The 26,191-nt window shown below is 43.3% G+C and overlaps 2 protein-coding genes across 2 annotated transcripts in view; both read right to left on the reverse strand.

The window, feature by feature from the left end:
• Positions 1-7,433: 7,433 nt before the first annotated feature.
• Positions 7,434-18,261, reverse strand: FXN (frataxin). Its single transcript, XM_086479933.1, has 5 exons — positions 18,139-18,261; positions 16,267-16,349; positions 14,795-14,915; positions 11,163-11,260; positions 7,434-7,741 (listed from the first exon to the last, which is right to left on the reverse strand). The coding sequence occupies exons 1-5, from the start codon at positions 18,259-18,261 to the stop codon at positions 7,588-7,590; spliced, it is 579 nt and encodes a 192-aa protein (XP_086336059.1). The 3' UTR covers positions 7,434-7,587.
• Positions 18,262-24,396: 6,135 nt separating this feature from the next.
• The window catches only part of PIP5K1B (phosphatidylinositol-4-phosphate 5-kinase type 1 beta), an 82,906-nt gene continuing 81,111 nt past the window's right edge, over positions 24,397-26,191 (reverse strand). Inside the window, exon 14 of the mRNA XM_086479449.1 lies at positions 24,397-24,476. Within this exon, the coding sequence (XP_086335575.1) occupies positions 24,474-24,476 (3 nt within the window). The 3' untranslated portion in view covers positions 24,397-24,473. The remainder of the gene's footprint in view (positions 24,477-26,191) is intronic.

Here is a 26,191-nt window from a genome sequence, read left to right on the forward strand (position 1 = left end):
TGATTATCAAATTACATATGCAAAGTCCCATGCCTTCCAGTACCTGATCCTTGCCATGCAGACCTCACGGATCCTAACAATGGTCATTGCTTGGAAGAGCTTACAGATGAATCCTTGGACTATGAATGCTTCAGAAACAGGAAGCAATTTTATCAGTCACAGCACATGTTTGTTTTTCTTTTCTCTGAACCACAGCTGAATCACAGTCCTACACCCTGAAAATAAAAACTTTGCTGAGCAAGAGAAAAGGTAAGCCACTTTAATTCGTTTCAAACCGTCCCACCTTGATAATCACACCCAAAGGTTAAAACAAAGCAGACCTTTGGTGGCCTCTGCTGGAGCACAGCCGTGGGGCTGAGCGCTTCCAAATACCATCCTAGCTGTCGGATTCAACAGCGGTTTATAAATCAAAGCTAGTGAGCAGATTATTCAGAGATGCCAGCTGTTCTAAGCAAGCAACTATTGGAAAGCAACGCTGGAGGTGCAAAAGTTTTCAGACAACCAGTCTGAAACATGAGTATATGATGCTTACACAAGTATGTTCAGACAACATGTACCTTCTCATCCTGGAAAAAATATGCAGGGGAAATACGCAGGGGGAAAGCAAGGGCAGAGGTGTCTAATAAAGCAGTGCATGCCAGCAGTAGACCAACCTCGACACTCCACGACGCACATCGAAGGTACCCAGGCTCCAGCGCCGCAAACAAGGCCGATGCCAAGGCCCTGTAACAGGGCAATCAAGCACTTGGCTCCTGGAACTGCTTGTTCCTTTGTTTTACAGCTCCCTGTTAACTTGAAACTTCCCCTGACCCAGTTAGCCAAAGCCCAAGGCACGGCTGGAATCCACTCGGGATGTGCCAACATAAAGACTGCAGGAATTCTGTGTGTAACAAAGGCAGCCCAAGCCCCCGCCGCCGGGCGACCCGCCCCTCCGAAGGGGAAAAAACCCGGTAAACAAAACCCCTGACTCATCGGTGACATCTCTCCCACTTCCCACGTCGTATCGCGCTCTCCCGGAAAGTACTTAGCACGGAAAAAGTCACCGAGAGCCGCTTAATCCCGTTAGGGAAAAGCCGATCCCCGACCCGGGCCCGGCGGTTCGCTCGTCCCAGGTGCGCGCCGGCGTCGCAGCCGGGCCGGGCCAGGCTAGGCCGGGCCGGGAGGTCCCCGCGGCGGGAGCGCGGTCCCCGCGGCGGGAGCGCGGCCCCCGCCTCGGCTCCTGAGGACAAAGAGGGCAAAGTGCGCCCGGGGAGCGAAAGGAACGAAAACCCAAAGCGCACCAAGGAGAGAGAGGGAGAAGCCGCGCCACTCTTCCCCGCGCCGCGGCCCCCCGGAGCGGGGAGCGGAGGCGGCGGCGCCGGACGGGGGACCCTGAGCGCCGCACCTGCCCGAGGAGCGGGGAGCGGCGGGGAGCCGGGGGCGGCCCAGCCCGCCCCCCGCGGGGATACTCGCCTGCTCGCGGGGGCGGCGGACCGGTGGCGGGAGCACAAGTCCCGGGAGGCGCCCGGCGCTGGGACTGCGCGCCCTGCCCTCAGCCCTGCCCCGCCGCCCCGGAGCGGGCTGCGGCGGCGCCGAGTGCGAGGCCGGCTCCGGGCTCTGGCGTGGGTGCGAGTCCACGTCCGCTGCGGCCGCTCTCGCCGAGTCGGGCGATTTCCTGCGGGCGGGGGCGGCGCGGCCGCGCCGGGGCGGGCTCCCGCCGCAGGTGCCGGCCTCGCCCCGAGGTGGGGAGGGAAGAGGAGGGGCAGCGGCCGGCCAGGGTGGGGGGCGGGCGGCTGGCAGCGGGGCCCCTCCGCAGGCGCGGCTCCACCTGCGGCGGCCGCCGCCGCCCCCCGCCCCCCACCTCGGGGGTGACCTCGCCCAGCCGCCCCCCGGCCGGCTCCCGCTCGCTGCCTCACACACACACACGGCGGCGGGCGGGGGAACAGGAAATACCGGTTGCAGCCCGGTACTCCGGGCCGCTGAGTCACCGCGGCGGGGCCGCCTCGGCCCCCCGTCTTTTCTCAGCCCGTCCCGTCTCCCGGGAGGGGGCCCCCGGCTCTGGCCCCCCGGCCCTGCCCTCCCGGCCTACCTCCGCCGCCCGGCGTTGCCCGGACTGGGGCCGGGGCGCAGAGCTGACCGGCGGGGGGCAGCTGCAGCTCCGGCGGCCGGTGCCGGCGGCGGGAGGGCCGGGCCGGGCCGGACCGGGGCGGGCGGAGCCCTTTCTCCGCTGCCGCTCCCGAGGCGCACCGCCACCCAGCCCTGTATCTGTGTGGTTTTCCCATCCCTTTCCAGCCCTGCATCTGTGTGGTTTTTACATCCACCTTTCGTTGGGAACCTGGGATCGTTGCCCATCTGAACTTTTCTCGCTGGAAGACCTCTGAAACAGGCTCTAAAGCCGCGGTGCGCCGTGCCACGAGCGCTTCTGAATCTGCTTTTTATCACAGAAGAGCCACGGCCGCTTCACCGGTGTGCCCTGGCAGCTCCGAGGGGCTGGGTGCCCCGTCCCCCCTCGGCACTCGTAGCTGGAACACCCAGCTCAGCAGAAGGCAGAGCATCTCCCTTTGCGGGCCAGAACCCGCAGCTCGCTCTGCAAGCCCTGCCTACCCTGCTCCGAAACCTCCACGTACCAAAAGGGAACAGCGCTCCAGGCCGGCATTCCGCAGGTATCGGCTTTCCGGCATCACTGATGTCCTGCAGCCGAAATGAGAAAGGCAAGGCCAAACAGCTCGGACTGGATTCTTTGGAGTCGTGTTTCCTCTGCGTTGTAAAGCACTAAATGCCACCGAGAATTCTTTATCTGCGGTTAACACCCATGCAAGCCCCTCTAAAATTAAACGTCGTACCGCCCTGCTACGAGGCCTGTGAAACAAAAATCTACTTACGAGTTTTCTGGTTTGTTGTTAGCTGCCGGTGAGAACGGGCAGATGATCTTTCAAATACAGTAGGTTCTCACAGCATTCCTAATTGAGATTGCTTTCTTCCTTGTTCGAGGCAGGCAATGTTTGCAGGAGGAATTAAGATAAGGCAAACAGTTGTTCTTCACGAATGTGCTGGACTTTGGAAGGAGGCACCGAAAGAGCCTGCTTCATTGACAGCAAATACGAAACTGCATTCAGATGCCGTACTGAAAAAGCCTGCTTGTAGCTATAGTTAATAATTAACATGCGTGTGCATACAGTACGCTTCAAGTGACCGTTGTAGTCTAAAAGCTCCAACCAGCAAAACTGGGGGGGTGGTGGGGGGAGTGTGTGTGGGGGGTGTTAGACTTAGTCAGTAACTTGACGTTTTCTGTCAGCTACAGACAGGCTCAGCGACCATCAGTAGGTAACACGATATTGCCTTCAGGCAGAAGCAAGGCATGAGCAGTGGAAATTTAGTCTTATTTCCAGGTATGTGTCAGATTATTTGGTTTACACTGTGCTGCTGGGTGTCTATTTCCTTAATGAATGTTTAAAAACTTCATCTGTTAGTTCTCCCTTTTTCTGAAGGTACTTTTGTAATAGTGACCTTAACGGTGCTTGGTTAATGGTTCTAAAATGCTGTCAAGAGCAGCAATACCATTGATATGCCTAATGTGTTCCTAATTTTTTTAAGTCGAACAGTAGAGAACATTGATGGCTAGCAGAAGAGCCTACACCTGGAAACTAACAACGCTTACAAAATTACTCTTTGCAATACTGATCACTTAGCATAATTACCATGACACAAACAATTTTTAGAACAATTCAGCAAATTGGAGAGGGCAGCAATGCTGCCCGGCTTGTTTTAAACATCTATTATTTCCTCATCTAAATTTGTCTGTCTTTCCTCAACCTGAACTCCAAAAGAAGTTTGTAACTAGTAACTGTTTAAAAAAAATTATTTGTTCATAGCTCTGTTTATTCTACCCCCAGTGAAACAGCATCTGCTGGCTATCTCCTCTGGCAGAGGTCATCAATCTTGTCTTTGTTCTAGGACTGCCAACATTACAATTTACATAAAAGACGATTTGGGACAGAGTGAGGCTAACTCTGAACAACTTTTTCTTATCTTTAAACAGGTTTATCTCAATAGCAAAATGGACGGGAACATGTTTGATTGGTTGCAATTATAAGTAGTGGTGTGCAGTAAATTTAAACCACCATCCCCTGAGGGGCCACCACATGATGTAGCTTGCCCGGAGTCTGTTTTTGCCCTGCCAACGACACCAGCCATTGGGCAAAGCTAATCTCTTCCTGATAGCCTTTGCTTCTGCCCCTCCCATGCTTCCTTTTCTATTTTGAATGCTCTTCCAGGTATTTTGGCAAGCCTTCGCCTTCCTTCCCAAGACTCCCACACATTCCAGAGCCAGTCAGCACGATCACGGAGTTCAACCATTAACCAGAAGCTAAAAGTAGTCAAACACAAACCTCCCTGTGAATCCCCCTTCCCTTATTCGGCTGCCACCTCTGCAGGACAGGTCTTTATCCCATTTATTGAAGCTACTAAAAGACTTTGGGAATTTTAGGTAAACAAGATGGGATGATTTTATCATGTGGAACAGTCTTGCAAAGAAGCGGTAATGTTTGTTAAGAATCACCACAGGAGGGAAGGAAAATGAACCAACAGCCACCAGACAAGCATTTAGGCACTTAATTCTGGTCAAACAAAGGCAGCATTCTGTGACCAACGCAGATTGTGAGCCGCTGGTGTAAGCTGGACTATGTGAGTCAATCGAGACTTCCATAGAACTTGCTGGCACACAGGAAACAATGAATTTTAGCAAGGTGAGACATGCTAGGACTTTCAGACTATAGGCCAGAGCAGAAAAACACGATGGTCAGAAAAAAATACAATAACCCCCTTCTCTGCTGAGTCTGAGCATCCAGTACAGCTACAAATGCCAGTATTTGTCCTTCAAGAGTACTCTGCACCTTCTCCTTCACTGAAGATGGAGCAACTGGCTTGTGGGGAAAATGCTGCCAGTAATGTGATGGTTCTTACAGATACTAACTGTCCGTAGTGTGTATCAAAGGATCTTCCTTCAGCAAGTAGCTTTTTCTGGGAGAGGTGAAGCAAGAAACTATTGGTGTGACGTCAGGTGTGTAACCATAGAACAATCCGTTATTCGAGTAAGTTATGGAAGTAGAAAAATAGTATGGAGGAGATACTTGTCTTGGGGTCTATGTGAAGTCTGACGTTAGGATCAGAGCTCACCCTGTGCCACCACTGTACGAGCATGATGGCAGATAGAGTCCCTGCCCTTATTTACAGTTTAATGCAAGTATTGGAGCAAAAAATCAGTCACGTCCTATGATTCATTTTGTACACCAAGATAAAACTCATTCTAACTTGCTGACGCTATTTATCTTCACCAGTGAGACTAAATCCAGTTGTTACTCAGATACCTAAGACCAGGAAATTGTTTGCATAAATAGCAGTAGCATTACGGATGAAGGGCAAGGCATGCCAACTGTGAAAGCTGAAGTGCTCTCATAAAATCCACCCCAACTGGCCAAATTTTGAACAGAATTTTTCTAGTAAGTGTTTTAAGAAACACAAAGATACTCAAACCAACAGATACAACAACATGCATGTCTCTGGTCTTCAGCTTTAGCATCACAGCTTTACATCATGAATTGAGAGTTCTTCGTGCAACTTTATTTTGGTATAAGCATTTGCAGGAGACGTGAGGGAAGGAAGAATGAACCTCCAAGTACGAGCCAGATGCATGTCAGTGAGTATGTTGAATGCAAATTACTTAAGAAAATATTTTTTGGAAAAGTCAGTCAGAAAAGTAAGTACAGAAGCTACATGTGATCAGGCAAAGGCAGAACCAGGAGGATGTATCCTTGATTCAACTATCAAGTCATTAACACCTATAAATGTGTTTAAGTAGCTATTTGAACTACTAGGAGATTGAGCCACATACTACCGTTTCCCATATGCTGCAAATTATTTTCAGTGTTCTAAATTCAGAACAGTAAAAAGATACTCTAATTTCAGCTTTTTTTTTTTTTCTTTTTAAATCCTGTACTCTTACAAGTTGGTAGTTTTTCTATTTATCTCATCCAGTAGAGCTGAAATTTCAGGTAACTGTCATGGTTTTAGTTGGGGTTTTTTTGGGGGGGTTTTTTGTTTTTTTTTTTGATTTAAAAACACGCAAACGGCATGCACAATTAACCAGGAGCTGCGTCCAGTGAAATACTACTCTCCAACGGTGGGAAACAGTAAGTAACAATGCTTACACTTTAAATGCAGACATTGGGTAACTATACTATATAGCTATTGTTTTTCAATGAAAAAATTAATCACATCCGTAATAATTCTAGCTAGCCAGAGAATCATGCCAGACTAGCCACAAGTGTCAGAGGAAACAAGAAGAAAAACAGTTTGCACTGAACATTTTTTCATACATGGATAAACAATTTGTAAGGGTATGTTATAGCTGTTTCCTCAAGAATTAGTCAACAACTTTTTGCAGGCAATTAATAACGCAACAGTGGTAATAACGCAACAGTGCAAATGTTGAAGCGTTCTTGCAGTTCACAATTTCTTTTGATCTTTTTAGTTTAAGATCTCGAGTACACTGGTTTATTTTGTTCCCGTTTTTTAACAGCCTGAAAGAGACAGCTTCCTCAGCCTAAGTACCATACTCAGTTCTAAGAGGGGAAAAAGACAAAAGTTTCTGCATCAGCATGGTACTAAGGGGACCCTTGTATCATGGTGAAAAAAAGTTAAACTCAGCTCACTCACTTAAGAAATGCAGCAGAACAAAATTAGTGCAAATTTTTTCTACCATGAGAGGATGTTAATTTTGCTCAACTAAAAAAACGCTCAATAAAGTATGTATTTTTACTCTTTGAAGAACAAAAGGTAACATAAAAAGGAATCCACCATAACAGAATTAAGTGTTTGCATAGGTATTGCTGCACAGCCTAAACATCACACAGGAGCCCTTCCAGTTCCATATGATGCTTGCAGCCACACAGACCTCTAAGTAATTTAAGTTTAGCTCAAAAAAAAAATCCTAATGTGAAAGAAACTACAATTCAGAATTCGGAGAAAAGAGCAAGTTCTAAAATACTGAGAGAAAAACTCGTATTACATGCATTACACAGAACTAAAAGTTTCTGCCCGCCACGGTCATTTCGTTTATGGCACGTTCAATTCAACTGTGATGCACCGTTCACTTGCAATAGCCTCAAATCTTAATGAAATGCATTCACAGTACCGCAACTTATGTCTATGTGATTCACAGGCATTCCTTGTTTCAGATGAATGCCTCACCAAAAGAAGTTTAGCATTTGTGTGCTGGTCAGAAGTAACCAGGTGGGTCAGTCCTTACATCCAAACAAGACTACAGACTGTAAGAATTCATGACTGACTGACTGAATTCTGCAGTAAGAAAGTAAGAAGTGCAGTAATAGGGAGGGCGACCTCAACTATCTGTACTACATGGAGACAAATTCAAGCAGTGACACAGAAACCCAAAGTCTGAGCACTAGAGAAAAATATATTATTTTCGTTTTTGTTGCACAACATAGTGACATCAATAAAAACAACAGAATTGAGCTCAGGTACTTCAGAAACCAAGGAAAGGCTTGGCTTCTGGTTAAAGTCTTTAAACTTCCACGAGGCAGAATATCATCAGGTATCTTCCTTCCCAGAATATATTAAGCAGGACAAATCCAATTTAGTTTTTAATGCTGTTGAAAGTTCTTTTGATAGTAGTTCATGAAGGGATACTTGGTCATGAGAATACACCCAATTCCGTCCAGTCCAGTCATAGCGCTTGGGCCCACTAGAAAACAAAACATAGGCTGTGTAAGTACAAATTATGCCTGGGGAGCTGCTGGAAGCCTGTTTTAATAATGTACCCCAGAGAGTGCCCAGGAAAAGGAACAGGCAGCATGGAGGAGGACTGATGGGCAGCCTGGGGAAGTGGAGCAGAAAAGGCCAGATCTGCTGAGCCATCCAACAGATGTATCTGAAAGGTGACAAGATGTATCAGTCCCTTTCAGTGGACCCAAGCTCCTTCCATTCTTGCTTTTGGCACCGATTTCTTCCCTTGTCCCCTTCTTCCCTCACCCATATAATTTTCTTGCACACAAATATTACAACGGATATTTGTATAATGCTGAATTAACGCTGTTGATTAGTTCTCGCAGCAGTCACATGCAGATATTCTAAGCGCAGCAGAACACTGATCACCATTCTCTCTTTCAGATGCAACAAAATGATTTATCAGCTGATAGCAAATATATTGACATATGGGAGGTTTATATTCAAAATGCTACCTTCCTCTGTGCTATCATACAGTTGCTGGCTTGATTTTTCAGGCCTACATTACGTATTAAGAAAGAAACCTGAACACCCAGGTTCCATTCCAGGCTTTTCTATCCACCCAATTCTCCACATCTGAAACAGGAGAATGTTGAAAGTCACTCACTACTGTAAAGGTCAGCTAGAGACACTAAGAAAAGAGAAAGGACTGAAATGGTCTCTGGGATAAACAGACAAACCATCACTCTTACCCTTGAACTCAAAGGACAAAATGCCTCGGAACTCGGACAATCCACGCACAAGGTCTGCTAGAAAACAGGCTATCCTATATACACACACAAGAACAATCTGCAGGTTCTCTACAAACATAAACACTAATCTGAACCCTGAACATCCTGAATTACTTGCAATATTCAAACGAGGAACTTTCCAACCACTAACTAAACTATGAGGAGTCACAAATGCAGCCACCAATCAAAGCCACTTCCACTGAAATCTCGCTTGCTCTATGCGAACTGCTAACTATTGGGAATCGAGATTATGAGCTCCAGTTACTTTACTACGCATTTCTCACTTCTTTGTCTTTGCAGCGCAAGCATATGTTTATACTGTCCTGGCACCTAGAGAATGACAGAATGGGATGCAGCCATTCATGAAAATCAGGCTAAGACAGGCCATTTAATCAACAACAGCAAAGAAAAGAAATGCCTACGTTATTTGGACTGTTTTTAACCGTTATGTAGCAAATAGCAGTGATACAGTTAGCATATGAAACACCTCTATAGTTCTCTAAATCTCCAAAATGCTGTACAAATGTGATTTTTTAAATTTAAATTAAAATTTAAGCAAGGATCTTGTGTATTCTATAAAATGCCTGCAAAGTTAAGTATAGACTAAATATATTTCTCATGGGAAGTCTGCATACATTTTTAAACACTAAGAAGAATTAAAATATCACATTAAGGTATTATTAAGAGATGCTGTGTAAGGCTGAAAAGTCTTTTCACTCAAAGAAGCTACATGAAACTACTGCAATCACACTAACACCCACCCCTTCACCCCCTTTTTTGAAATATCAAAAATCAAGTATCAAACCAACCAAATAAAGCTTTACAAACACAAGCTCAAGTTCACTTTGGTGTACAGATGCACAACAGCAAACAGAAGCTCAGTAAAATTCAAGAAAATGTGTCTCTCTCACTTCTTAATAATTTGTCTCCCTCGAGGTATGTTCTTAAAGACTCAAGATTCTACCTTTACCATACAAACTTCCCAAGTATATCATTCAACGCCAGTGATCACTGGCGGTAACATTTGCTTCTTTCACTTCCTAGTATATTGTGCTTAAGAAGTATGTAACTCCAGATCATACAGTATTTGATGGAGTTGCTTTTCAGAAGTTAGAAAGTAAGTGAACATGTAGCATCGTATTTCAGGAAATACCACTGTTTACCGCAACACCAATTAAGGAAGCACAGACTTAATGTTTGTAGGTGAACCATTTTTCATCAGATGATGAAAATTACCGTCAGAGAATTTTTCACGTTTATCTCTTTCCTTGTGTATTTTTATTCACTAATGGAGCAATCAAAAAAAAAAAAAAAAAAGTTTAACATTTTTTCACAAATTCCATATTCTGGAACGTGTATATCTTAGCTCAACTAGAGTTGGCTCCAAACAGATAGGAATTCTCTGAATTTTGATTTTCATAACTAGATGAAACCTTTGTGTCAGTGACACAAAAAAATCTTATAGCCCTCTTAAGCAGAATCAATGTTTGGAAATTATGGTCCTTGCAAAATACACAGAATGAATAAATTCTGACACACAGCCTGCATTTGTCTAAACAAAACTTTTTGTTAGCTTGGTAGGCTGTGCCTCAGCAAGTCATGTATCTGTTAAGTAACTATTTAATTACTAAAAGGATTCTGGGATAGGAGAGGAGTTAGTAGAAAAAATATTGCTAACTTAGGATGCTGTTCACCAGCCAGTATGTAGGTACACTAAAGCAAAGTCTGATTTTTCTTTAGGTAAATTTCATGTCTATTAGAATTGTTTCTCTTAAAAATCTTAAATTCCATTGTGGGTTTTTTCCCCCTGACACAAACCATACTATGGAATTCTACTACTGCAAAACCATTCCCAGTTTTGGAATCAACACATTCTTTCTGAACAACATTCAAGAGGTACGCCTGTATAGTTACTGGGATTGCTCATACTTTCCAGCTAGCTGGTTCCTTCACCAGTAACACTGACCAACTCCCTCAGTTCTTTCCCCAGGATAGTGGCAGAGAATACAAATTTTTTGGAGAGACAGCTACAACATTTTCCCATGTATCTGGCTGCCCCCCCTGCTTGAAACCAACCAGAAAACCTGGAATGGATCAAAACACAGCATTAGAGAAGGCGGAGGAAAAGCCACCAAAGGCTCCTGTAAAGCGCAGATGCTTGACAAAAACAGCCAGTGGGAGAGCACATAAGCACATAAAGCAGGAAATCCCACAAGCTTAGAGGGGAAGGAGCCACCCTGTTTAAATACAAAGAGAGGTTTAGATCATAACATCACCATCACTCTTTTTCCAACACAAGCTTTGTTTGTGGGTTAGGTTTTTTTTTAGTTTTTAATCATGGCTGTTTATTTTTTCTACGAGTAGATTATATTCCTGTAGACAGTGGTTTTGGACCAGAATGGGGTATGAAAATTCTGTCTTACACATCTCCTGGATTAATTTAGGGAGTTCATTATACTGCACTGTGCCTCAAACCTCTGTAACAAATTATCATTGAACATTTAGATTACATCATGTCTTGAGAGTATACTCAGTAAAAGGGTTACTGATGAGAAGGATGTTACATAGTCCGTGCCATGCTATAAAAGAGGGGAAGTACACTTCCACCCAGTCTGCAGACATCACATAACTAACTTACACAAAACTTACCTAGTGGGTGAGGACAGCCAAATCTGCCGGTTTGGTGTTTGTTTATTGATTACGTATGTTCCCATGTCTCCACCTAATTTAACTGTTAGAACTCCACTCTTAAAACACAAAGAAAATAAGTGAGAAATTAAAAATTTGCATCCTGTTACTTGACAAGAATTACATCACCTGCAGCAGATAAACAGAAACTTACATATCTGTATCACATTCCCAGCTATTTCCCAAACAATAATAGCTTGGAAGAATGACCATTAGGGATCAAGGACTTGTGTTAATACCTAGCACAACCTGCATATTTTTGAGCCTGATCTAGGCTTTAAACCTTCTGGTCAGACATTTGATCTAGCGTGTCTGCACCATTCACAATGGCACTACTTAAATACTATTGAGCTTTGACTGATCATCTTGAAAGGACTGCTAGTTCATTTTGCAACGACTAAAACATCATCCATTAACAACTTCTTCTATTCATGAACAATCCAGAACTGGTGTGGTTCAAAGTCAAGAAGCTTTATATGTCACCGCTAGATTCCTGAGCCATGCAATTTCACCTATTCTTAAGTAACTGTAACAGTTTCCCAGTGAATAAACACCATTCTTTCTCCAATAATTCCGATGAAGTGCCTAGATCCTGAATCATACCTCAAAAATGTTCCACTTCTGAACTCCATGAGGTCTGTTTTGTTTTGGTTATGCCAGCTTTAGACCCGTATCCTAGTGAGCATTTATTTTCTCTTTCTTACTCACATTTCTTACTGACCACAAGATTCACATTTATCTGACATTTTCACAAATGCATTTGAAAAGCACACGTAACTCTGACAAAAATATTTCTGTCCTAACTTCAAGAGCAAAAGAACAATGTTACTTTGACTAGAGTTAACTACAGATGATCTGAATTATGCTAATTTAAAAGGGTATCTCTACAGAATACAGACTGATGATTCAGGTAATAGGTTAGTCATATTTAATCTACACTTTCTCAAATACTTCATGCCCTATAGCATGATGAAGCTTCTTTATCACCTTTTTGTGCTTTAGTCAGAAGATACTACTAGAGCTACTATCATTGCTAGGGCTATTTGCTATGTATAAACATTTACTGTGGGAGAAAAAAAACACTTTTACATTTACAAAAACCCCACATTTATGAGTACCTACTGCCTGCAAACTTATTCTGTAGCACAGGCAGCAGCTTAGAGCTTCCTTCCCCTATGAAGTAACTCAGCGTTACTGCTTTCTGACATATGTCAAAGATCATCTGCCATGAAGTAATACTCTCAAGATCTGATTTTTTTTTACCTTTCTGTGCTGTTTCTATGCTTGATAAAGGATTTATATCTGTGATCAATAAAATAAAATTAAAAGGCTTCCCCTAGTTAATATTGCCACCAGGTTGTCCTGCCAATTACATTAATTGAATATTGTTCTTGTCCTTCTTTGTGCTAAACCAAGCCACTTCTCTGCTTGTCAGAATTCAAACTTTCATGTATCTCATTGCTCTTAGATCTGTAGAGATACAGCAGACTAAGAGCAGGTTGGGGGATTAGGCCTGAACAGGGATATAAAGGTTTCATTATTCTTATACATGCTTTTTAGTGCCGTATTAAGTATTCAGCATGATGCTGTGCTGCATGCTACATAAACACTGTAAGTTTCTGTAAGATAAGTTTCCAAAGAGTTAATGTATACTATTGCTTACATTGTGTATTAGCTGTTGGAGAGGGTTCTTGCTCTGTCATTGCAAATTACATAAAGGTTAACTTCTAATGCTGCATTTAAAACATTTTCCCATACATTTTGCAATACTTTTGAAATATTAGAAAATAAAACCTGAGTTTTTAAGAGTTTAAATGGCAAGATTTTTTTACCATATTTTAAGGAATACTACTATACGTGTTCTGTACTACTGGAGGAATGTTTGTAAGCTCCTGGCAAACACAATATTCTTTGAAAGAGATTTTTTTCCCCGGACATGAAGATATAAATTGCATGAAGAAATCAAGTTCATCACAATTCACAGGTATAACAGAACTTTACCGCGTTCGCCACCTTGTGGCTTGCTATAGCACTAGCCTTGTTTGGAATTAACTTTGCTAAACGTGGGGGCTATTAGCCTTTCACTCTTAACAAAAACGACAACGACAACGTATTATTATGTCACCATACAGTCTATGCAACAAACGAGTACTGGTAAAAATGAAGATGGATGTAAAAATAATTCCTTTTGAGCCTCACAGTGAGTCAATGTCAAACGCAATCCTCTCCACAGTGGCTGAAGATAAAATTCCACTGTAAGATGACACATCACCTTCACGTAATGAAGTGTCTAAGAATATTAAAACTCAAATTTTTGAGTTATAATTATAACTATAATTTTTTGCTAATTTTTCTCCTAAGCTCTTTAAATCAGGCTAATAGGTGCTAATATGCTAGAACATACCAAATAGTAAAGGTTAAATAATTCTTTGCTTTTGACCAGAAAAGCAATTAGTTGTAACATTAACTACTTAATTAAAGCAACAAATACTATTGGCTAAGGACAACAAGAGAATCCTCCTAACAATACATTATTTTCTATCCTAGCTAAAAGAAATAAAGAATGAACATTATGACGACAAAGTTACACAGGAGCACATCTAAAAACGACATGGTTTTAGGTTTTGGGTTTTTTTTTTTTTTTTTTTTTGCACAGTGTAACCCAAACCATCTGCTTCAATGTTGCTGAGCATAACACCTTAACTGACAGGGCTAGCAGAAATCAATCTTCTTATGGTAAGATATGAAGAGGGAGCAGCAATTACGGGACTCAAAAAATGCAGTAGTGAAAGACCTGTGCTGCAGACGACAGTGCAGGGAGAAACTGCACTCTCCTCCAAGCCATGTAGACGGCTGTAACATATAAACCACTTCAGAAACTGTATATAAAACTAACAAATCCCCTACACAAACAGAATGGCCATTTTTAATCTGAGTCTGTCACTCCTGTAAAAGAATCTGAGTGGCTGACCCATTAAAGGCTCCAATCATCAGGCTAGCAGCCACCCAATGTCTCCTGTGACAGCAGCCTTCTCCCCACGTATGCTCTGGTTTTGCTTTTGCAACAACCTGTCCGAACACTGCATCCTCTTGCTGCTTCTGTCCACCACAGCCTGTCATCAGTAAAGCCAGGACAAAAGTACTTTACCTTGTCAAGACAAATGCTGCTTCTCGGTACTCTGGGCAATCAAAGAAACTGATCTACCAGTTACATGTGATATACCTGTACTATGCCACATAGCCCTGTCCGAGTACTCACTGGGAGGGAAGCGACTGCTGATGTGAGAGGTCAGCACGTGTTTAGAAAAATGCATAGACCACTGTGAAATTAGAAATCAGTTTATGTCTCCCCTTGTGCTCAATTATTATTCTATATTATGTCTTGTCTCTATACACTAAACTTTTAAAATCCTCAAATCGTACAACAGTTACTTTTCACCAGAATAGTTGGTCTAGTCCGTATATATTTTAAAAATAAAGCTGTAAAAACTCATTGTATTTTAAGTGTTGGCACTAAAGCAACTAATTTAAAATAATTCTTCAATGGAAAAAAAAAAAAATCTATTAGTGTTAATAGAATGTTTAAAACATACCCCTAAAGAGACGTCATAATCTTCTGGGGTAAAAGACTTATCTGTCAGGTCCTCAAAGAAATCTGCTAAGGAGTCCAGCGTTTCTTCAGCCAGTTTTTCATAAGTGGTCTCATCTAAAGAGCTACAAATGTCACACAAGCTCATAATTAGGAGGAAAAACATGGAAGATGGTGTTTTCCCTATAATAAAAACATACCAAGACCATGACTTTGGAAGAAACAGTAACCACGAAATGATCATGTAAAACAATTGGTCATTTTTCTTAAGGTAATGTAGATAACAATCCACTTTATAAACAGAGGTGGAATTTTGATATTTTGGTAGTAGTAATCTCTTAACGAGTAATAATGTGCTTCTTTGCTTAAATATACTGATCCCTGTGTACTAAGAGAGAATTAGATTTCAAAATAAGGCATTTTCATAAAAGGATTTTGTGCAAGAATTACTTAGTTTTGAACTCTATGAATTCAGACAAGCATCTCCTGTTTAGAAGTGTATGTCATTTGACTCGAAGAAACTCACCGTAGCTATAAGCAGTTTAGAAACATCAGTATCACATGCTGTGTCTGCATACAGCATTTGACTTATCAACTGGAATTACCAATGCAGCCCGTTAATTAGACATTATTTAAAGTGTGCTAATGAACTAATGCACACAATTACCTTCTTCTTCAGAGAGTCTCAAAGCACCCCTATAGCCGTTACGTAAAGCTTACAATACTTGAGAGACTGCTTCTGTTACCCTCTTCAAATAAGTAGAAAAAGTTAGTGGGAACAAAATCTGTTCACTTTAATTAACCAAATGTAATTAAATCACGTAAGTTTTTTCCATCCATATCAATGTCAACTTTTAACTGCGTAGGTGGGTATCTCTAGCAACACTGAAAGCATTTCAGTTTTTGTTAATGTGTATGACAATACTACAGTTACTATGAACTGTGGTGACCAACTATCTTTCAGTTGATGATATAGAATATAATTTTTTTTAAAAGCTTCTTGCTAGCCAGTTACTGAAATACACTCTATGCCACTTATGTGAGGGACACCCCACAAACAGCTAGTGCCATGGAGAACAGAAAGCCTTAGGATTAGGCAGGATTCATGTACTGGTTCAGGTACCTAATGGTGAGAGCCATTTTAGACATCTGCACAATCCTTCACTGTGCTTCCAACTACTGCATCAGAAGGGGAGAAGTCTCTGACAGGTACTGTGTCACACCCTCTCAGCGCAAGGAGAAATTTCACATACCCTGACATATGTGAAATGGCACTAGACACCTATGTTTAGGTACACAAACTATTTCCTAAGTGACTTCCCAAGTTCACCCCAAAATGCTTTCAGCTAAAACCGTACTTTTCCTTTACACCATCACATCAATGTTACATTAGTTTGATAGTCAGTTTACCATGTCTAGAAACTACTTTAAAATGCAGACAGTATTTTCATATGAGTATCTCAAAATAAAGTTTACCTTGTGTCATTCAGAGTTCCTGCATTTCTTAAATCCATGAACCGAACAGTCTTGTTCTTCGCCTCTGAAGCATATTGTAATTGCTGCTGAAAGTAAGCATAAGTAAAATGGAATTAAGTTAAAACATGGAGAATTATAAATGACTATTTGTCACATTAATTAAATAGATCCTTGAAGACCTTCCCACCCACCCCCCACCCTCCCCCGTAAAATATTCATATTCTGTATCACAGAGCTAATACAGAAAGAATTATACAGCTTTAAGTCCTTGGATGGTTGAGACAATCTAGAATATCCCCTGTATTTTGATACAAACTAACAATAAAACCCCAATTTTATTCATAGAATAGTGAACTAGGAACTAGAAGAACTGTCTTCTTTTCTATCGCTCTACCACAGAATGACTGAGCAACTACAGAAGACTGGCTTAGGCCATGATTTTCAAAAGCATTCACTACTCAGGTGCTTTGTTATCAACAACTTGCAACCGTTAGAAGCCACGTATATATTCCGCTGACATAAGCGGAAGACCTGAATTATCCTGACTTACTCACATCCCAGACCTCTTCTGTAAAACAAGCTGTTTAATTCCTAATTTCTCTTCTGTTTAAAAAAAACCCCAACAACTTTAAAAAAAAAACAAATCAAAATTACAGAAAATCTTTATCAACATACTGGCAATGTAAGACAAAGGAGCAAAATGTGCAATCCCTTTGAGGAGAAGCAATACATCAACACGGATAAAAATAAAGCCGACCCCCACGTCTAACACACTAGCAGAAACACTTATGCTATCCACCAAGAAAGAAAGATAACATGCTTGCCACTTTCTTCTTAACCTGGGGTATGAAGGTATGTATTTTTGGATGAAAGACAGCATTCTTCATTGCTTTCTGCATACTTGCATAAGGTTTTTAAAACTAACAGAGTGAGCTGAAAAGCAAGTGCCATTTAGAAAGGAACTATGACAGCCCCTCTTCAAACACACATGAAAGCAAAACACAAAAACATCTCTCTCCATATGGTTTGACACCTATCCTCAGGCATCACAGATGAACTGGCCTGATAGTCCAAAGGCATGACACAGACGTAAAAGAAGAGCAAACTCCTTGTACATTCACAATGACATACGTTGACAAAATACACACTGATGCCTACACGGTTTTGACCGTACCCTTTAGCATTTTTTTAACACACGCTTACAATCAAAAGCTACAAGACCACAAATACGTTCAGGTTTTGGCCAGACTGAAAGGCTGTAACTCCATTAGTGTGCTCATAACTGACGTCCTGAGGCTGCCAACACGGTGCTAGCACAGTTGGCATCACCCCTCCAGGTACCAAACCCAGTACTACCGGTGGCCTGCATGCATCTTCTGCAATGGGGAAAGGGCAGCGCACACGTAAGCAGCTCCGGAGTACAGCGAAGGCTGGGATCCGCGCCGGGCAGCTCCCGCCGCTGCCTGTCCTCCAGCGCAGCACGGCGCCGCTTTCAAGGGCTGGGGACGGCCGAGGCCACCGGCCCAAGGCCTTGGCGCCCCTGCGCTTCCCACAGGTGAAGGCCGAGGCGCGCTCCGGGCCTGACGGCTGCCGCTGGGGCGCTGCTCAGCCCCCGCACCGCGCTCGGCCTGCCCGCCTCGGAACCGCTGTCAGCGGGGCGGCGCGGCCTGCGCCCGGCCGAAGCGGGAGGACGCGTCCCGCTGCCGGCCAGGCGGCCGGCGGGACCCCGGCTGCCCTCGCGGCCGCGGGCCCGGCGGGGACCTGAAGGAAACCCCGACGGCCACTCCTCCCTCCCCCGGCGCTGCCGGCTCGCCTCCTCCCTCCCGGCGGCTCGGGCCGCACCTCGCCGCCCGCCTCATGCTCCATGCTCACCGTCCGGCCGCGGCCGGCGGCGGCTGCCCCCGCCAGCGGGGCGCCCCCAGGGCCTCCGCTCCGCCACCGCGCCGCCGCCCGCCGCGCGGCTCGCACCGCCCCGGCCGCCCCCGGCCTCCACATGTCGCCGCTCCTCGCTACGGCTGCGGCCGGGGAAGAGCTAGCCCGCCGCGGCGGCGGCGGCGAAGAACGACAGGCGACACGGCCGCTACCGCCCTCCGCCGGCGCTGCGGGGAGCAGCGCCGCGCCGGGCCGCCTCGGCGCTGCTCTCCGCCAGACCCCGCGCCAGGGAGTGGGGCGGCCGGGCGCGGAGCAGCCCCTCTCCCCGCCCCACCGCCGGCCCGAGCGGCGGAGCCTTTTTCCCTTCCCAGCCGGAGGGGGACGTACAGGCGGGCCGGGGACTGGCGAGGGGTTTCCGAGCGGCGCCACCCGTGCGGGGGGACCGTGAGATGCCGGCCGGGCCCTGCGCCCCGCGCTTGCGTAGGCGCCTCTGGTGCGGCGCCCGGAGAGCCGGTGGCGGCGGGCCCAACCGCGTGATCCGGCATGACGCGTGCCAGCGCCATTGCGCAGCCGCGCACGCGCGCGCCTGAAGGAGGAAAGGAGGGGGGAAGCGGGGCGGGGGGCTGTGGCGGCCTGCCCCAGGCCCCGCCGGCCTCCGCCGCCGCCGCACGGTCGCGCTGAACTCAACCGAGGCGCCGGCTGCTGAGGCCGCGGCGCCGGCCTCTGCCGCCACGTGCCTTTCCCGGGAGGCGGTACTTCCGCCGCCAGTCCAGGAGAGGCGGGGGTGTGGTCCGCCCGGCAGCTGCCCGCGGCAGCGCAGAGGCCGCGCAGCGGGGCTGTGCAGGAGAAGGGGGGCGCTGGGTCCGGGGGCGCTGCGTGCGCAGAGGTTTTTGCGTACCTGCGAGAACGTGGGGGTCTGGAGTCTGACCGGCATCATAAGGGCAAGTAGCTGCGACGGTCGCTTGGTGGCGTGACGGCTCCTGCTGCCCAGCTTCGCCTCGGATGCGCTTCTCGGAGAAGGAATCACTGCTCGTGGGTGAACCGCGGCAGGTTCCTGTTCGGCAGAGCGACCTTCCCGGGTAGATCTACAAGGAGCTGGAGCCCGGAAGGGACAGAAATGATAAGCAGCGCTACCCACCCCCCTTTCACCGCCTTAAAAAAAAAAAAAAAGAAAAAAAAGGCAAAAAAGCCCAGGCAGGGCAAAGGAAAGTTGCTATTCATCTCTACCTTGCAAGGACTAGCACTTGTAACATACAGGTGGTTCCTACACTGCTGACAGCAGTCTGATTTCAGCAGCCTGAGCTACTGTAATCGCAGTCATTTCCCAAGCTGCGTGGTAAGACTCCAGCTGCTGCAGTTGTGCTGTTCTACAGTTCCTGGCCCCTTCTCTGGCAGATTTTCAAAGTACAATATCTATAGCGTTGTCCAACCTAAGCAGTAATAGAGAGGGGTTCCACCTTTTTTGACAATTTAGGACAAGAACTGGCAGTAGGAAACACTGGCAGTACAGAGAGGGTGCAATGGGGCAAGGACCAGGGCAGGTATCTTCGGTTGAAACTTTACAACATGCCGGGTGGACAACAGATTCACACCCCAAAACTGAAGTAGCTGCAACTCAACAAAAAACCTGTTGAGATTCCAATTCCCTGCAGCTAACTGCAGTTAATTAATTCCAGGTAACTGCAGTGATGTGAGCAGCTAATATGGACCACCAGCTTGTCCAGGAGCTATTTTGGCTGTGTGAATACCTGGGTTCATGAAAAGGTACATTATTACAGCATATAGCATCCACTCAGGGACCCATTATAGGACAGTATTTTCTGTGACAGCAAGTATTCTGATCCATTACCTCCTGCAGGTAAAATATCACCCTGAGCCAGTAAAGGGAAAATAAAGCACATGATTTATCACATCTGACACACGTGTGATAGAACTTCTGATGATGTGCTTCAAAAAGCAGTGAAGAAAGAGAAGAGAATTTATGTAGGTGACTGGCAAAGTTCCTACTGAGTTACTTAAATGCCAGTGATACCATACTGTTAATGATACGTGAAGATGTCAAGAGTACCTGCTAGATACATTTTATTGTTACTTAAAAAATGAAATGGGCTTACCAGGGAGATGAGAGATAAGAAATAATTCTGATGAAAAAAGTTTTGTAAAAAAAAAAAAAACCCAAAACATTTTCTGTGGGAACACAGACAAATTTCATTTCAGATCCCTCCATAGGACAGGACTGGAAGATGCAAGAGTTGCAAATAAAATCATAAATATGTGAAGCGTAGAAGTATTGAGAAGCTTACCACTAGTTACTGTGGGATGCATTTTTACATTTCTAGAAGGCTCAAGTAAGCAGCTGGCGTATTGCAGTGCTCTAGGGAAGAAGCTGTCAAGCTTCTCACCAAGATTTCTATTATTTTTTTCTTCAAGCTGAAATTGTTTTCTGCCACATGAGGGGCAAAAGCCCAGACAATTCAAGTTGATTGTGCAAATTTCAGCTGAGACTTGGACAGCTGTTGTAGTTCGGAGTTCTCTGTGTCAAAGGGTATTATCTAGCTTGGTCAGCCTCCTGTCTCTTTTCAGCAGCGTCCTGTGTGTTTCTTTGTTACCAGTATCGTTCTCAGAGCTGGTCTGTGTTCTTGTTGCATTTTGTGAGGCAACTTTTCGTACATCGAGGAGGTAGAAGATACTCTCTAGTTCCTTGAAGAGCAACCCACATTCTTATAACTTCTGGAACAAACTAGTTGTTTCTGCAGCTATAATGGTCTACATACTGAGTTAAGGCCTTTAGGGAGAAATAACTTTTATCAGGCCACAGAATAAATTAGTAAAGCAAACAATTCCTTTTTCATACCTTGGTGGGGAGAGGGGAAAGCATCTGGAAGAATGGAGGGGTGCCTGTACTTTTACGTAGCCTTTGATCTAGAAAAAGATGGTGCTTAGCTACTTCGCCATTCCTATAAAAAGAGTGTCAGAAGATACTTTCTGGTATTATCTGGGTAGTTCCACAGTGATTTTTCTCTAATCATCCAAGGTCATGTGCAACTCCCAATAGGAAAGTTCATCTCTTCTAAGTTAATGACAAAACAATGAATTAGTGTAGATTAAACATTTTCTCTGGTATTAGCAATCTCACTTACCAAGTCTTCTTAAAAATTGTCAACAGTGTTCGAGTTAATGAACTTTATGGGATGCTACTACCGGTGAGGATCATTCATGCAACTTCAAAAGGGCCTGAGTTAGGGGCTAGCAATTTTAACAATGATTTCTTAATGTTTTTCATCTCGACCCTTGTCCCTTAGGTTAGTGTTGTTCATACCACAGCACTTTTGTATCAGTATCTTTTTAGGCTGGTGTAAAAACAACTGTGAAACAGTTCCAGATGCAAAATCTCTGTAGGGTCAGGCCCCATGCCTTCGGTTTGGGAAGAGCTGATCTCTTTCTTGTTGCAAGCAAATGCATGCATCACTGGAAATGTGTCAGCAAATGGCTTCTACGAAGAATAGGTGGAGTACACTACTGATTAATGTTTTATCACGGTCTAGTGTTAAGGGTTTGGGAAAACAGCATTGCGTTACATGAAATTAAATTGCCTGAAGTAGATGTAAAGTTAACAACAGATCTTGGGATAGGTGTTAGTATCTTCAAACCATTGAATTCTAGTACAAGGACATGAGGACATGAAGTGTGTTTTGTTTTGTTTTGTTTTGTTTTTAAACTGAGGACAACTATTACACACTACCAAGAAGGGAAAACTTGCCCTCTGAATGCCATATGATTAGGTCACAGGGTCAGATAGACAAATTTGGAGTTTTTCCCTACCTTTCTCTAAGCGGGCATCAACCTGTGCTTTTTTCCTTCTGGGCAGCTTGCAGGGCCAGAGTATTCAGATACTAGGGCACACAGCCCATGTCTGTGACCTAATTCTTCAAATTTTGCTCCCTGTGGTGAGTTCCATCTGTTTAGACCTGGAGAAATAGATCAATACATTACTTTAGTACCCCAGGGAGTTGATTATGCCTTCTGCATGCACTTTATTTTTACTTGACATGCACTACCTCATCCGCTTTATAGATACATTTAAGTGTTTAAATTTTCGTCAGAGTGCTACCAATGCAAAATACCCACACAAGATGAAGAGAAGCAAAATACTTGGGCATGAAACATACAGGTTTTTATGAGCTCCTGTACTTTTTGATGTTTGAAGCTTTATACCCTTTCAAGCATTAAGAGAAAGAAATGGGTACCAAGTTGTTGATCATTAATGTTGCTTAGCTGTAATCCCTCTTCCCTCTCGGTGGAACTATGTCATCATGCACAAAGAAAAAAAAATTAACTTTTAAGTGCGCATGTTCTGGAGAAGGTTTTCCCAGTAGGCTCCACAGTCTATACAAGATTTCCTTTTGTAAGTGTTAAATGACTGTTTTCATTTATAAATGACTGTGTTAAAGGGATTGTACACAAAGGATGGCTTGGTGTCTCAGTCATTTAGTGTAGGCATTCTGGATTTCGACAGAGTTGTTGCAGTTAAGTTGTGTGACCTCTGGGGTCTTCCTAAGGACAAATGATTCAGATGCTACAGTCTGCTAGGTAACTGGGAAAAAAAGTGACATATAGGTGCTTTATGGAGGTTAATCTGGTGCTTAAGCTAAGAAATTCCATGGTTTTCCCCAAATAAGCCTAATCAGAAATACGTACTTTGCATAGAGACACATTCTAAATATGCTACACACTGTGCATGAAGGAGCTGACACTTCACATAGATGGACAAGATGTTTTGCTCACAGGGCATGCACATTGGTCTCTTGCATTTCTAAGAGGAATGCTGCAGAATAATTATCTTGCTGAGATTAAGCAATCTAATTTTAAAGCCTGGCAAAGAGGTAATCATGAGACACAGGCTCTAAATTAAGCCAGAGACTCTGCATACTTAGAGAAAAAAAAAAACCAAAATCCTTTCCATTTCTCTATTCTGTGCATGATTAAGGAATAACACACTTTTCCTTGCCAGGGTTATAGGACTACATCAAAGTGGAAAAAAAAGCAAACCACACCAAAACCTTACATGAAAAATTCTTCAGAGGTACAAAGCATAATTATAGGAATTAAATTAAATGCTGATTTCTGGTTTTGCCAATCCAGCACGTTTGCTACGCTTCGTCCTAGAAGAAATGTTATTACCAATAACTTTCATAAACATTCAAAGTGACACCTGTGTAGTTTTTAAATATACCACTGCATTGAAGCATGAAATTTTGGACTGATGGTCACTAGTGTTTGGGATAATCTCTCTGCTGCTAGACAAATTAAGAAAACCAGAACAGTTTCTAGAGTTATCTTAAAATGATTGCCCATACTGAAAGACTTGAAATACTTCTATGAAGCAATAATTGTTAAGTATGTTAGTTTGCCTTTTCTGCTCTAATTTCAAGATTCCCGTCTTCATTATAGGGCTGGTAGAGGATAAAGACAGATGCCGTGTTATAGAGTGGTTGTCATATCTCCTGAAATGCCTCTCAAGACCATCTCATGAAGGTAGAGAAATACACAGAACAGTGAGTCCCATACAGATCAAGAGCAGGCTGACAGCTGTGGCAGTCTGGAGAACAAAATATTTTATTCATCAATAAAACTATAGTTTACAGTAGTATTTACTAAATAAATTATGTAATTTCTCTTTTACAAGAAATAAACTAAAATCAAAAATATTTCAAAGACAATATATGTACACAATATAAGGCTTTGTTATAAATAACATTTTTTTCTTCTTTTCACTAACAGTGAAAATATCTTTAGAGGCTCATTTTCATATAGTATGTGCAGAGGTTTACCCTAACCCTTGTATGACAGCAATTCCAATTTCCACTGAAATGGACCTAAGTGATTACAACTGAAGGGACAAAACAAATTAAATCAATTTTATTCACCACTGTGCTTATTTTTAAATAGGTAAAGCAGGTAATAGATTTTGCTTGTGCATAGTTACAGAATGCATGCAAATGAAACCACTAGAGAGCTGATAAGAAAATAGTACTTTCAAGTCCAAAAAACGTGATTTGCGGTATAGTAGAAAGCGGCCTGAATACACAGTTCTTCACAGTTCAGCAAGCAACAGCAGATGATAGCAAAGTGTGGAATGTTTCACGTCATTTTTGCCAAGTCCATCAATCCTTTCTATGGTTCAAAGATCCTGACACTTCTCAGAATAAGTTCATTTGATTATTACTCTTTGTCTGTTAGGCTCAGAGGATTCCTCCTTCTTAAATCAGGAGTGCAAACATGCTCTTCATTAACCATGGTCACTTCTCTTAGTTTTACTCTTCGTGTATTCTTCGTTACTGGAAATACAGAAATGACAAGTAAAGTCAAGAGTTGTGTTTATTTGTTTTCTTACAGAATTATAAACAAGTAACATCTTTCTTCCTCTAAACAGGCTGCAGCACAGTCTGGCAGCAATTCTTTTCTTAACCTTGCCCCCTAATCAAAAGCATCTGGTCTCTTTTCTCGTAGAACAGCTAACCGCTATGGTTTTGCAGGCAGTACGCTTAACATTGCATGCAATAGAACCAGTTGCTGCTGCAAAATGCTGAACACTCTGCACATCAGAGAAGACAGTCAAAAGAAGAGCGCTTGGCAGTTCACAACAGCTTTTTATTACCTTGTGGAATTGACTGTGGCTTAAAAGTTTTTCCCCCTACTTAAAAGTTAGGGGAAACCCAGCAGTCTTTGTATGTCACATATAGAAATCCTGTTAGCTTCTGCTAGATACCCTTCCCCAGTTGAAAAATCATACCTATCCAAAAACTTCTAGGCACAACTAATGTTCTAGTCAATGCCATAGCAATCATTCTATTTCACACACAAAAAAAACCTTAATAATGTACATAATAAAAATAGCTGATCGCTTCGTAGAATCTCTGTGGAGTCAGAGATGAATTGAAAAGAAACCGTTCTTTGCTGAACACTGTATTACTGTGACTCAAACTAAGGATAAACTGACAGCTGAACAAAATAAATCTAATCCATCTCAGCTAACGTATCCAACATGGAGCAGGACACAAAACCAAAACAAAGACCTCTGTAGTGACCTTACTCTAAAACCTTATTAAAAAAAATAACGAAGGCGTTAAGTTCCCCTTTATTAAAGAGATTTTTAAGGTCACCTTTAAATTGTACTTTTTGCTACAATCATTTAACTAACCTTTAAATAGTTCAACAGCAATCTAATCTTGACTATGAACAACAACAACAAAATCTCCAAAGGCATTTTTAAAGCTTATCTTAAAAAAAGGTAAGCAGTATATTTAAATCAGTATTTTAGTTATAGTTTCTAGCACTAGACCTTGAACCTTGAAGAATGATATTTCAATATCATTCTGTGGCAGCCTTTAAACCCACTACTGTATTGCGTGCCACTGTTAGGGTGTTCATAATCACCGATGCTAGTGAGCACAGTGCTAACTTCTCAGAGGCTGTTCTCCCTCTCCCTTTGCGTAGCTGTGGTCTGGCAGTGAAAGTTTTCTACTGTCATATTAGCACTTGAATGTGCTAAGGGAGTAAAGTAGTATGTACTTACAGGATGCAGAATAATTTCATATGCAAAGTGAAATTGTTGGGCAAGTGAGTAAAATCAAAGAAAGTGATATTTTTAAAAGAATATGACATAAGGCTAACAAGGTTTTTTTAATTATTTTTTTTAAAGAATCAGTTTGGCAAAAAAAGTTGAAAAATGCTAGTATTGATAAACAAAATAATGTTTTATGAAGCCAAGGTATATTAGTAAAAATTTTCACTAGCACCATCTAGTTTCTGACTGAAAGCTCAGATCTGAATGACTGCAGGTCCATTTCTGACAGATACAATGGTCACTCAACGCAACTTTGGACCCTCTGGCCTTATCACTGATAACTTTCTACTCTCTAAGGAGATGTAGCAGTATCGCTGATGCTAGCTTTATGCAATTCCACTAATTACAAATGCAATTATGAATAGTTTATTCTTGTTCCCTTTCCTATGATCCTTCCAAAGCACTTCAGAGGGATCAGCAACAGAA

This window comes from Leptosomus discolor, chromosome Z (assembly GCF_034619465.1).
Source record: "Leptosomus discolor isolate bLepDis1 chromosome Z, bLepDis1.hap2, whole genome shotgun sequence".
NCBI lineage: Eukaryota > Metazoa > Chordata > Aves > Leptosomiformes > Leptosomidae > Leptosomus > Leptosomus discolor.

Excerpts from the sequence above, each read along its gene's own strand:
- FXN (XM_086479933.1), bottom strand. The coding sequence starts at position 18,261 with ATGTGGAGGCCGGGGGCGGCCGGGGCGGTGCGAGCCGCGCGGCGGGCG. Across the intron at positions 16,350-18,138 it reads CCGCCGGCCGCGGCCGGACG|CAATTACAATATGCTTCAGA; the intron begins GTGAGCATGGAG and ends TACTTTCAGCAG. Across the intron at positions 7,742-11,162 it reads TGGCTGTCCTCACCCACTAG|TGGGCCCAAGCGCTATGACT; the intron begins GTAAGTTTTGTG and ends TTTGTTTTCTAG.